A 14,506-nucleotide genomic window follows, 5' to 3' on the forward strand; every position below is an offset into this window, starting at 1 on the left:
ATAAAAATAACAAGTTTATATAAATATATAATATTATGATATTTAACTCTTTCAATATGAGGTTGGTCTATATGACTGGCCATGTGACTTCTTTGCACTCATTTAAAGTCTTTGTAGATTTAATACTTCTAACTTTCTAATGTTATAAAGTAATAAGTAGACAGATTTCCTTACCTTTCTGGTTTTCTAACTTTGTGAGAACGATTGTTACAAATTCATTCAAGCTAGCCATTAACTTAATCATGGAAAAGTTGTTTTTATTCTGAATGAAATTGACCTTTAACTGTTCAGAATATAAAGTTATAAAACACATCATTTGATAGACGAAAACCTTGAGTTTCTATTGGTTATAGGTAATATATAATTAAATGTAAGAGTGAACTATTAACTAATTATGAAAGAGATTATGTGGCAGGTGGGGTCTGATTTTCTGTTTGATAGTTTTGTGACCAAAGTTTAAGACTATAATAATTGTATAGAGAGTAATTTGTATTTAACTTCATACTTTTTCAAGGGGTGGTGGATAAAATAGAGATAATAACATGCTAAGAAAAAATGTCTCATGTCATACTAGGGTAAATTCAAGATTTTTCAAAATATTGCCTTATAGAATTAAGAACTTAAAACTTGTATATGATTAAAATATGGACTGTTAGCTAAGGTTTTATGCTATTCTAACTGGAATGACATGAATAAAAAGTAGTTTAATAAAATTTTGAATATAGGGTGCTAAAACTGTCATATGCAGTAAAAAATATAACTGTTGATAGTGCTAAGCTATTTAGTCTAAACATTTATGTTTTTGTTTTATAATGTATAGTAACAAAAAAGGCATACTTTATATTCATTTCCTAATTTTATATGGTAGTTACAAGATTGGTCAAATTGACTGTACCCATACAGAGATTTGTTAATGAAAATAACATAAAATATAGTTTTTCCTTAAGAAACTTTTGATAAAACTATATAGACATCATAGGATTTTGCATATGAATTTTTAAAATTTTCTGATGCATAAAAGTATTTTCAATTTTAAAATAAAAATTGCTTTGTAAATTGGATAGGCAACATGCAAAAATAAAAATGTGTGAAAAAAACATTGCTTAACAAACCTTAATGCTTAATTTGAAAATCTGATATTTTGCATATGAAAGCCTTGTAATGCTTACTGATAATCTGCCAAATTTTATGAAAGTACACTAAATTAATTTAAAAGTAACAACATGAAAACTATAACAAGTACAAAATGGTTACAGATTTGGTTTCAGGGACTGAACCTGTGCTGAAAGAGTTAATAATCCAAAGTAACAACTGTAAGAAAATTATTTCAACAGATCTTTTTAACCTTATTGAGATGTTTTTTATTCTTGTCATGTCAGTTCAATTTTGTAATCTATATAAATAATAACCATGACCTTAGGCAAAGATTTTAGATTTGAAAGCTTAAAAATGATACTGGTAAGATATTTTTTTTGTTGCAGCTGGTGACAGCATACAAACCCAAAGACTTTAATCTGACTTCTGCCATGAAGTCTTGCAATAAGTTGAAGAACCGATCTCTAGATTTGTTACCCATGGAGTCGTACAGAGTACACATCACACCAAAACCAGGAACAGATGGCTCAGATTATATAAATGCTACTTTCCTTCCAGTAAGAGCTAGTGATTAATTTAGTGTCATGCTGTATTGCATTTCATTTAAAGAGTCTTACAGAAAAACTTGATCAAGTTAGAAATTTCAAAGTAAATATGTTTTTGTGTTATGTAAACTTTTAGAGCAGAGTACCCGATGTTGCCCAAATGAAAATGGCTTTAACTGATTTAGTTCTTTATTTACATGTTAATTTATTGATATACTGTAAAGTTTCTTTGTACACAATACTATTTTCTTTCTGTCAGGAGTAAAGAAGAGATTGAGTAGAGAAGCAAATGAGGATTTTAAATTGTTTTAATCCATAATTGATCATGAATAGAACTATTAGGTAAAGTCCTCACAGAGAGAGGAAATGTAAATAATAGCTGTCTTGATCACACGTTATCAAAAAATCCAGCCTTTTTAATATGTGACCAGTTGGTTGTCATGTTTGCCAAAAATTGCTATATTGGCCATTTTGGCTTCTGTTTGTGGCCTTAATATGGCCTTTGAGGCTGTGGTCACATAGTCTGTTACTTCCCACACAAAGTTGTATCTGTTTGGAGTTTCTATATTTAAAATGTGACAATGCACAAAGAACAGACCAACAGAGGAGAAGAAGGCATTTGTACTTATATGTGTATATATAGACACACACAAACAGCTTAGAAACTGTGTTATATACAGAGTTCAGAAAATGTTTTATAGGACTTATAAATAGTTATCATCTTCCACATGAAGTAAAACAGCTGTATTTCATTAAAAGCATATTTATAAACTATGAATTTCTTGAACTTTACTCATAGGGCTTCAACAAGCTGCGGGAGTTTATTATTACACAGCATCCAACTTATGATAGTATTGCAGACTTTTGGCAGATGGTATGGGACCACAACTCCCAAACAATTGTTCTTTTATCAACAGTGGATGAAAAGGTACAGATATGTTTGATATGAGAAAATTTTGTTAAAAAATATATAATAATCATGTAAGTTGTTTCACTGTTTTCTTTAGAACATTTTACGCTGTGTTTTTGTTCATACCTTAATCACTGTAAGAGTTGTATTTGAAAGTTCCCTGTTAGAAGATAAGTTTCAAATGCTTGTTTATCAAAGCCATGGAAGTTACAGGTCCCATATCTTAAAAAAATATAACTTCACAAATAACTGTTGCAAACAACAACAGGAAACATTAAAGGAGTTGCTGCACTATGGTTAATGATTGTCATATGAAGAACTAATAATTAATCTGTTTGTTCTTGTAATGAGTGATATGTTCTATAAAAACATGGGATGATTTTCATGTTTTCACTTTTGCTGTCAGTTGCACATTTTAGCAATCCACCAAACAGAATATACTTTTAAAAATCTCTCACTCTCTCTTTTTTTAATAATTATGGATAATTCCTAATAATATATAAAAGGAGAATGGTTATAAGATTTATTTTATGAAATGAAGATATTGATCTTAATTTACCATTTTTTTGTAATAACAGAATTAATGGTGTTTAAATACAGTATGTTATTTGCAACAGAATGTTTTCCTTGATTTTGAGTTATTTTATTTTGTGGGAAAATAAACCTTAATATTATAAACAAATCATAGTTTCAACTATATAACTTAGTTTTTATGATTATAGTATATGTCCTGAATGGTTTACTTGTGAAAATGTTTTTATAGTAGGTTGTTTTTTTTGTTGTTGTTTTTTTACAAGTTATTGAAAACTACTTTTTTCCAGGAATATCCATCTTTCTGGCCAGGAAAGGATGAAGAACATGATTATAGTACCTTTATTGTGAAGCTAACTGAGGAGTGTTCTCAGGAAAATTTCATCACAAGAGACTTTATTCTTCAGGCTGTTGAAGATGAATATGAAGTGATGTGTCGGATTATACAATGTGCTGGTTGGCCAGAGTCCTGCTCTCCACTCAGTAGTGTGTTTGATCTGATCAATGTAGTTCAGGACTGGCATTTAGAATACCAGAATGGGCCAATGGTGGTCATTGATAGGTGAGTATATTCAATTACATGTGTATATTTTTTTAAATGCACATGTAAAGGTTTCTTGGATTGCCACTGGATGAAATAAAGTTGTTTGAGAATTATGTTGGTATAACTTTCATTATGTGTAAAAATGCTTAATGTATGAAACATATTTTATTTTGCAAAAATATGAGAAAAAAAAAACTAATTTCAAATGTCAAAATAGTGAGAAAACTTTGTTAATATGTTTCTATTCATTCACATTTCAGGTGGATGGTGTAAACCATACCAAAAGTATATTTAAAGTCCATTTAATCATACATAACATTATGTAGAGACATTTCGTCTTAAATTATTTAAATTCAAAAGGAAGTACTTTCACAAACTTAAAAGTGCTTATCAGCCTTTAAATACCTTATTAATAAAGGTAAAATAATAACACAGAAACAATTATATTATGTCGATAAAAAATATATAGAACTAAGTTTTTATAAAAAGAAATGAAAGAGGAGGAAGAACTAGAATCTAAGAATAAAAATCACTTTAAAGAACTCCAAAACAAAGTCAAATCAAAATATTAACATATTCAAACCTCACTGTGGTTTTAAGTTTCTTAACCTTATTATAACTATAGACCATCTTTCAAATTTTGAGTGCACACCTAAGTATCAATAGGTAAGTAAAGCTCTTGTTGAAACTGTTTTTAACTCAAAAATATTTTAAAACATTTAACTTTTTTTTTCTTTTTAGAAAGTAATAACTATATTATTTGATGTTAAATATGCATGTGTGGATTTAGAAGAAAAGTCCAAGGGGGTAAAATCCCAACCTCACCCCACAATCTACTTTTTCAGAAATTAACTGTATTATTTGATATTGTGTAAGATTTAGGGGGTTCCAAATCTCTCTGGTTTCTCAGAAATTTATTTTTAAAAAATAACCGCATTGTAGTAATAAGAAATATTAGATGTAAGTGTTATATCATTGACCTGTTAATTACTGTAAACACTTTTCTTCTTCACTTTAAGTGAACTCAACATAGCTGGTGTTTACAGTAATCTAGTTATAACCTTGACTAATGAATAATTATATTTAAATACATACAACAAATTGAAACAAATACATACAACATTTCTAAATTAAATGTTACCATGGTAACAGTATGTCTGTCTGTGTGCTCTAAACTTTATAGATATTTGTTTATGAAATTTGATATTGCTTAAGACATCTGCAGCTCTTATAACATCTTACAACTTGTTACATATAGATTTTTCATTGTTTAGGAGCTGGAGTGCTTCCAAGAAAGATGTTTCTATATTGTTGATGCAAGTGCTATGGTTGTACAAGTGCTTGCTTAAAAATTGAAAACAGACACCCTGTTTAAAAACATGAAATATGAATTCAGTTGTAGACTTTGTAGTTATTCTATACTTTTAATTACCTAATTTGAATTACAAAACTTAATCTTTAACCATTTTTATTTTTAATTAGTCATATTACTAGGAATCAAAATCTAAGCTTTGAAATCATTGGATTTTAACCCAACTTAACTATTCACAACAATTTGTAGTTTGTTCATTAATTTTGTTACTGAAGTTATAAGTTTGTTTTTTTTTGGAATTTCACGCAAATCTACATGAGGGCTATCTGCACTAGCCATTCCTAATTTAGCAGTGTAAGGCTAGAGGGAAGTCACCCACCACCCACTCTTGGGCTACTCTTTTACCAACAAATAGTAGGATTGACAGTCATGTTATAATGCCCCCATGGTTGAAAAGGTGAGCATGTTTAGTGCAATGGGAATTCGAGCCCACGACCCTCAGATTATGAATTGAATGCCTTAACCCACTTGGCCATGCCAGGCCAGTTATAAGTTAAAAACAACGAAGGTGACATTTTTTCAGTACTGTTAGTAAAGGTCTAGTTGAAATTAAAATATCTTTGGTTTTCCCTGTTTTGATAAACAGTTTCTCAAAGTGTGGATTTATAATAATAATAAAGATAATTTGAAACATTCATGGATCAAATTATTGAAAAATGCTTAATATAATTGCTTTAGTTAGTAAGTTTTGACTTTTTTTTTTGTACATCAGTATTGGTTGTCCAATGTTGTGTATTGATTTTGGCATGTTTTGAAAAACGACTCTTTTCAATGGTCAAAAAATTATTCAACTAACTTTGTATGTTATTGTTGATGTTTTTAGAGTGAAAAAGTCTATTAACTTGTATAAAAAATGTGTATGAAGATGTCATAAAGTAATATATTTATTTTAATGTATGTACAACATTTTAGATTAAACAACATAACTAATTGATAAATTATTGTATCTGTAGACAATATTTTCTGTCATCTTTACACGTACAGAGCATACAGAGAAATACACTATCACATGTTTAAGAGTTTTTGTTTTGTGTAATTTCTTTAAGTGGTTGTTTTGAATTGTGAAAGTATTTGTGTGTTAATTTATGTTTGTTTGGAAGCTATTGAAAAAAAATTTCTGTAGCTTTTTTTATTATGCTCATCAAGTAAACTAAAACTCATTAAATCAAGTAAATTTTCTGTTTAGTAAGTATACTAGTGAATGCAATATATTGTAGTAATCATTATTATAGCTACTCTAGTTGTGTGCAAATACTTGATTGGTTGTGAGTTTTTCCACCCATTTCTGTGGTACATAATATAAATTTATAATTTATTCATATTTCCTTTTGTAACTTGTAATAATAAAAGGTGTAAAGAAGGAACAGTGATTTTTATGGCTTAAACCATTAAAAACTGGTGAAATATAGAAAGACCATTTGGCTTTTAAATTGTTATAAAAACTGAAATGATCTTTTTTTTTTCCACATTCTTCTTAACTTGTCCATTCTGTCTTTTCATTCACTACCAGAGCTTATTAGTTTAGCTGGACAGTGAAAGAAAAAAATATTATATGAAACATTTATAAATGCAGTATAATACTTTAATAATTATAACATAAACATCTGCAGTTAACATGTTTTTATAACATTTATAGGTGTACTGGTTTTCCAATATCTGCTTGGTTTTTGTTTTCAAACTGTAAGTCCTTTAAAGTATTATACTGCTTAGTGTCATATAAATTGCATTTCATAACATATTCTCCAAACATCCAGCCCAGCAGATGTGTTTTAATATTGAAGAAACAACTTATTAAACAGTGAGTTGTTGGAGACAAAAGGGAGATCTGAAGTGCTATTTTAACATACTTCTAATTTCGAGTCTTCCATTGGCAAATTAAGAGGAATGTGGAAAAATAAAATTGCAGTTAAATTGATTTTATTAATAGTGGTTTTACTATTGGTTGCATATTTGTGTTTTGGTGTTTATTCTATAATGAAATTTATGTTAGACAAACTGAGAATCTTAAATCAACATTAAATTGGTATGTATAACATACAAGAAATCATTATGACAGCTGGTTTAAAGAATATGTTTTGTGTTTCTCATTTTAGGAATGTAAAAACTCTGAAAATTGTTTTATGAGTATTTTTTTGTTTAGAAAATATATGGACACATTTAACAGTAATAATGTTGATTTTTATTTGGATCTTTGTCATAAAGGGTTCTAATATTAATTATTTTTTTCTTTTCTAGATTCTTGTTCCTCTTTTGTTATGAACATTTATTCTATGTATATTATAACCTAAGTGTTACCTGTTTCTATTTGATTATTTAATCGATCTTCACACACAAAATTTTTTCCACAGATTAATGTGCATGTGGTTGAAAAGTGTACTTTAGTGTTTATATGTTTGTGTTACATGATTGAAAATTTTAAATGATCTTTTTGAAATAGTGTTTTATGTACATTTTCTGTAAATTTGTTTCATTTGTTAGATTTGGAGGCACAGAAGCTGGAACATTCTGTTGTCTGTCAACACTCTTCAAGCAGTTTAAACATGAGCACTCTGTTGATGTGTATATGTATGCCAAACTCTATCATACATGTAGGCCTGGTGTTTGGAAGACTCAGGTAGGACTTGTAGAAATTTGTTTTAAGAAGTATCAAGAAAGACCTGTTCAAGTTTAAAATTCAAAATCCACTCCTCATAATCTCTCATCATGAGCTTAGTAGTTTATAAGTAGAATGATAAGTTTGCATAACTCAGAATGTTCAGACATTTAATTGCGTACCTAATTGTTTTATAGCAAATATTATTTATCAAAAATAAACACAGCAGATGAACATATTATAAATTTATTTTGAAATAATGACAACTTTTCATGCTAAAGCCCTTAATGTAATTCCTAGGATCAGTTTGTGCCCTAACTGAGAAACAAACTTGAACAACAATGCCAGAATAAATTGCATCACATGCACATTAATTTTGTAACGAAAGTGTTGTCTAAGCAGAATAAACAATAGAGTAAAGCACTGATAAATTATATGTATTTAAGAAAAGAAAATATAATAAATGTGAGTGAATGAAAATGTACAAGAAATTTGTAATAAGAGGAATAATATACTAATTTTTTTATTACAAAAATTAGAGGACTAGTTTAATCCTGATGAAAAATTTGCTCCTGGGATATAATTAAGGTACTGTTGATTAGATTCATGTGATGAATGTTCAACTGAAACAAACTTTTAAAATACTAGTTTGAGGTGTAAAAGATCATGTTTGTTGTCTCAGAAATATCAAGAGACTGGTTCATTAACATTAGTGCTAATAAATACACTTGTAAAGACTGGAGTGAACAAGCAACTGTTGTAAATGATGGTTGTCTTTAAATGCAACTACAAGTCTTTCAGTAAAAATGTCTTTAGTGGATCAATTATTTTGCAAATATGTAAGTTGTACATTATAATTATAGTTACTAGTAGACACACACAGTAGAGTGGTAAGGAAGTGTTTTTGTTTTGCATGTGATGTCATTCAAAAAGTTTTGAGTCAGAGGTGTAGTGCTGCTTTTTTTCAAGACCTTTATTTATGTGTGAGTAAGATTTGATAACAGTGTGAAGAAATCTGTCATTTCTTCTGGTATGGAGGTGAAACAAAAACGCCATAAAAATAAAAACTAATTAAGGAATGAAAAGTATGGTGGAGGGAATTGTCAGGACTTATAACCAAACCAAAGAATAAAAGACATGTGAAGAAATTTGTTAGTTGAAATTCAGTGGCAAGCAAAACAAATAAAAGGAAACTGATATAACAGACAAGCTTTATTCTCTCACCATAAATGTACTACAATGTTGTCAGTGTATCTATCATACAAATTAATGACTTCATTATGACATTGTGAAAATACTTGATGTTCAGTATAACCAACAAACAGGCTGGCATACAAAGGACCAGTTTTATTACCTGTGGCAATTCCCCAAAATTTCTTACAAATATTGCCAATTAAATATGATGGTATTAAGGTTCAATACAATTTCTCTTAGCCACATCATGGCATCTTGTGAGGGAAATATTTATAGTAAAATTCTGTAATCAACTGGTTGCATGTGAGGGATCTTTAATATGACTTGATAGATTTAGAACTAGAATACTATCAATAAATGTAAAATTTAGTACAGTGGTACAGTTGCAAGCTGACTCTGTTGGTCTTCTAGCATTGTTTATGAGTTCCATGGGACATTTACAAACCAGTATTGTAGATTTTCTAGAATTGTTTGGTGTCCAAGTTCAGTAGGACAGTTAGAATGCAATACTTTAGGAAGTCTTCTAGAATTATTTGGTTTATGAATTCATTAGTAGAGTTTCAAACCAACATTATAGTTAATGTTTTGTATTTTCTCACAAGAATTGACATAGAGTTATCAACTAAAGGAAATGATCAATTAGTTTTTATAACAATTTAAGTTTGCTATGTGAAGAATCTAATGTACTTTTTTTTTAATCTGATTTTCTTTCTAGAGGAAATATTTAAATGCAAAAAAATTCAGACTGATAATTATTTTTTTTAAGCTAATATTTTTACTTGGTTATTATTAGGATGATTATCTTTTTCTTTACCGTGCTTTGGAAAGCAAGACTGAGAATAACACTCAGACTGAAACTGATCCCTGTTTGGCCAACGCACTGATCCCGACCAATGGGCATCTCACCAGTAATGGACATGTGGTGAAGTTAGATACCAATTCCCAAAAAAGTGACAGCCCAGCCTGATAGTTCTTAAGTAAAAGATACTGTCATCTTTTCTGTGGTGTAGAGATGTTGTGAAGAAAGTACCAGTAACTGTACGTAAAGTCATTACTGTATCTTTGCTCTGTGGGAAAACTGACAAAAAAAAACTATTATCTGTACTTGAATGTGAAAATTGAGTCAGCTACTTGTGTACATAACAAAGTAACTCCAACTTCTAAGTGTAACTGAAGTGCTACTAATGTGTAAGTGTGAATATGGTACTACTAAACATCTGTTAAGTATAGTGGAAATACCACAAACATGTAAGTTTAAAAATGCACTCAATAACAATTTGGAACAATAAAGACAAGTATTCGTGTAGTAGTATATTAAGATTCTAAGCGTAAAATGACAGTGAACTACTGATATTTTATTGTGTGAATAAAAAATATCTAACAGTCTACAGAATTATGGATATGGTTTTTTGAAATGGCAGTGCTTTGTAATTATCATGAGATGTTTGTACAAGACAGTGGTGTTCAGTGTACACTTGAACTAAATTAACTGATCAGCAGATATAGCAGTGATGTGATCTCTGATTAAAAATTTGTGTACATGCCAGAACACTTGTCATTTCTCATTTAGTTATTTGTACAGAAAACTGAGCTGCTACAATTATATTAAAGTAATGTGTATCCTGCCACACCCAAAGTTACTATAAGTTAATGTGAGTTTTAATATTGACTTCTCCTCATATGTTGTGGTATACTTGAAAGTCTGTACAGAGAATGTAATGTTAGATACAAATTGATGGTTGAAATTATAGTCATAACAAATTTCATTTAAATGCATTGCTATAAAGTTAGGTCTAGCTGTAGATTTGTGCATATTTGTACTGTGCATTGTGATTTCCATTCAGCTCACATGGGAAATAGAGATAGTGTCTCATCTCATCTGTACATAACATTTTGTAATACTGGTGTAACTTTTTTTCTGCTATTTAACTTATTTACACTAATCTTGGACCAAAAAACCCTGTTATCCCTATATATATATATATATATATATATATATATACATCATTCCAGTATGTCTCTAGCGTGTTCCTAATTAGTTTAAATATATCTGTTGTACCCAATCTGATATATATATTTCTTTTTACCAAGGATCAATTTAGTTATTTGTGTATTGAACCTTCAATCACTGAAATAATTCCTTTAATGCTACCATACTCACTTCCAACATTTCTATACTGTATCACTAATCATTTTTAAGTATTTGTGTTGTACTCTTAAATACTTCATGTATTTCTACAATGCACCTCAGATTAATTGAGGTACTCCTATAATGTAGCATTAATATATTCTAATATTTGTGTAATTTACTTCTAATTAATTCTTCTTTTTGTCTGCCTTTAATAATTTGAGTATTTATTTATTGTTCTTCTAACTTTTCCAAATACTTATATACTGTATTCCTAATGTATTGAAGCATTTTTGCAGTCCATCTGTAATTTATGTATTTCTGTAACATCCTTAATTCAGTATTCATCCATATGGTACCTCCTAATTACTTCATGTATTGTATTTTTACTTAGTTCTGGATGTTTGCATAATTACCTTTTAATTTGATGTGTATGTAGAAACATAGCTAATACAACTTTACACAAAAGTGAAACATTCCTTTCACTTAGTTATCTTTTATTGTGATATCTTTAAATTCCATTTTATATTAAATGTTATAACTTAGCTTAAAATAAACTAGACAGGAATGAATCAGATTTGAAGATCTGTAGGAGTGTCATGCAGGCCAATTATGAATGAATATCAAAGTTGTTGAATTGCCTTTTTCTTTTATTACTACTTGTTTAGTTCTGAGTTAAAAGCATATTAAGTCATAATTTTCTGAAAGTCATGGTAATGTACATTCACAATTTTTGAAAATATATGGACTCCTTAACATTATCAAACAAAATATTATTTAAATGTTGTATTAAATTGTAAGTTTTAGATTTACTATACATTGTAAATCTTGGTGCTAAAAGGTATCAAATATTCGAAACAGCATACAATGGTGAGTGATCACTTCAATCTTAGATACTGCATTTTTCTTTATGTTAATGGCAAGTGTATTTGGAAAAAAAAATCATGCCTAAGATCCAGCTTTCTCTCACACAGCTGTTTGAAACTGGCAAATACTAAAGAATATAGTCAGGTTTTTCATAATGTATTTGTACAAGTTAAGGGTTGGAGAGTGTACTTACATTATATTCTTTTTTCAAAATAGAATGAAAAATACTTTCTGGAAACATAAAATTGCAAGTAAAAGAATATTTGTATTTCATGGCTGGTTTTCAATAATCTATCTTAATGCAAGAAAACAGTAGTTTCCAGTGTCCATTTCAGCAATTTAATCACACACAAATCCTTATGCATTACATCTATCAATTTGGTCATTATGTTTTCTTATAGAATAGCATGAAAACCTGCTTCATTCTACAGACAGTTAAATGAAAGGTATGACTAAAAATAAGAATAAACTTTGTGAACCCATAGCCTATTTGGCCTTCGAGAGGCTTTTTTGTGTATTCTTTTGTGTATTGTAGCTTGATGCATATGAGTGGCTTTTGCCACTGACTGTAGTGTGTTTAGATTGTTATCTGTAACATTATTCCACATAGCTGGTGTAAAAGTGGTAGGTTTATTTTTGAATGGTCCTGCCACCCCAACTGGATTCATATATATATATATATTTCTCTTGATGCCTTTTAGTATAAGGAATAAATCCCCAACATCAACCCATATCCAAGACCTTAGTGTAAAATATCTTGCACTCGAAAGAACTGTTATAAAAGCAATCAATTTTTGGTGACATAATACTACTTTTGAAACTGTTATCAAAATATAATCCCATTATACAATGTTCCACCATGACTTATATTGGTTATAGTTTTCATGTAATGTATTGATTTCATATTCAAAATTATTTTCATACAATCTATGCAGCCCCCTTAACCTTTGTTTTTCCTTTTTTTTCTAATTTTAATGAAAAGTGCCTACTAATTGATAATTCAAGTAATCATGCTTAAAGTGAGAAACTCAGTGACACAAATATAAACACTGCAACATCAATTCTGTATAAATGAAATTTGATGTTTCAAGCAAAATAAGAATTTGAATATTATCACAGAATTCAATGAGGTAAAAAAAGCCTCATTAAAATGCGAGAAGAAAGGGATGGAGCTTCAGAAAATATGCTTTACTAATTCATTTCATTACAAAAATGCAATGAGTTCAGATACCTCAAGAATATAGTATTTGTTTTTGGTGCTTGCTAATTGAAGATTGTCTTTCTTTTAAAATGAGCAGTGTATAGTTGTACAAATCTTAGCGTAAGATAGTTTTATGTGAAAAATGTTCAATTCTGTATGGTCGAGTTTTTCGATAAAGCATTATATATTACTTACTAAATGATTTTATTTTGAGATTACTTGTCATGCTCAATCAAATCAAAATATCTAGCAATAGTCACTAATCTGTTTAAAAATAACAGTGGCTTCAACAAATTTTTTTTTTTTATTCCAAGTTATCTTACTCTTCAAAATGCAACTTATCTGTCCAAACAGGTTGAATCACTGAGCGTTCTTTATCTTAACCAAGAGTATTTATTTCAAATGCAGATTAAATGTGTACAGAAATGGATTTGCTTCAACAAGGTAAAAAATAGGTACCTTTTTTTTTGTACTTTAAGAAAATATTAATAAAAACAATTCCACCCAAAATTAAAGTTCTTTCATTCCATTAAATTACATGTATAGAGGTTCAAGTAGTGCAGGAAGTTTTTAAAATCTGAAACTAACCTAGAACTTAATATTATTGTGATAACATAAACTTAAAAATTTCAGAGTATTTATGTTTATCATGAATTTTAAAGTATGAGTCTTATACGTCTGTTGTTGTATCTTTGGCATTATTATTAAAAAAACATAATACTGAGTTCCTTTGCCAAATGACCGATTGTTTTGTTATTGCATATGTTGAAATTTAATACTTTTACAACTCAACCAATGAAAAGTTACTAAATGTTGCAAGCTAAATGATGAACCCCAGTTTATTAAATCTGACCTAGATTAGGTTATAGACATTATTTACTTTATTTTTACTTAAATACTTTTCTTGGCTAGTGAATTTTTAAATATTTTGGAAATTGTATATTTTCATTAGATGGCTGTAGTTTGTTTTTACCAGAACATTTTCAATTTTACAGGATATATATATATAAAGAAATTCAAGCAGAGAACAGTTATTTCAAAAGGTTAAATTGGAAACAAAAGAAACATGCAATTCAACTTTCTATTATAAACAGCCGTATGAACTCAATTTTAAAATTCTGCAGGTAATATGAATTTTGTCACAAATGCTTGTCATACTAGTTTCTTAAAATTATTAACAGGGCCATTTATATTTCAAATGTGAATATATTGTTGTGCATGCTTGTATACTTTAACTCCAGAACTGTCATATTACGTAACTTTGTAAGAGCATATAGTTGTTAGTGTTGTGATATTGATCTTTTAATAAAGAAAAATTATTGCTTGAAACACTGGGTACTTTCTTAATATGTAAAATGGATTACAAGTCTCTTGCACTCTCCTTAATAGTTTTACTCTTGTCATTTAGGTAGGGATTCTGATCAGGGTTAATTATATAACATTAAATTTTGTCAGTAAACAATACAAAATACATAAAACATAAGGTATATCAAGGTTACTAAAACTGAAAATAATTCGTTGTCACA

At 28.9% G+C, this 14,506-nt stretch overlaps 1 protein-coding gene across 5 annotated transcripts in view; it reads left to right on the forward strand.

Annotated features, from left to right (window-relative positions):
* The window catches only part of LOC143253080 (putative receptor-type tyrosine-protein phosphatase mosPTP-1), a 235,250-nt gene that overhangs the window by 217,526 nt on the left and 3,218 nt on the right, over positions 1–14,506 (forward strand). Inside the window, exons 20-24 of one of the 5 annotated variants that reach the window (XM_076506296.1) lie at positions 1,482–1,652; positions 2,440–2,568; positions 3,372–3,643; positions 7,476–7,611; positions 13,335–13,424. In XM_076506296.1, the coding sequence (XP_076362411.1) occupies positions 1,482–1,652; positions 2,440–2,568; positions 3,372–3,643; positions 7,476–7,611; positions 13,335–13,424 (798 nt within the window). Of the gene's footprint in view, positions 1–1,481; positions 1,653–2,439; positions 2,569–3,371; positions 3,644–7,475; positions 7,612–8,129; positions 9,519–9,577; positions 14,310–14,506 lie in introns of those variants that run through there. The other 4 variants (XM_076506293.1, XM_076506294.1, XM_076506297.1 and 1 more) reach the window with 4 other exon arrangements.

The sequence above is a fragment of the Tachypleus tridentatus genome, chromosome 6, assembly GCF_004210375.1.
Source record: "Tachypleus tridentatus isolate NWPU-2018 chromosome 6, ASM421037v1, whole genome shotgun sequence".
Taxonomy (NCBI): Eukaryota; Metazoa; Arthropoda; class Merostomata; order Xiphosura; family Limulidae; genus Tachypleus; species Tachypleus tridentatus.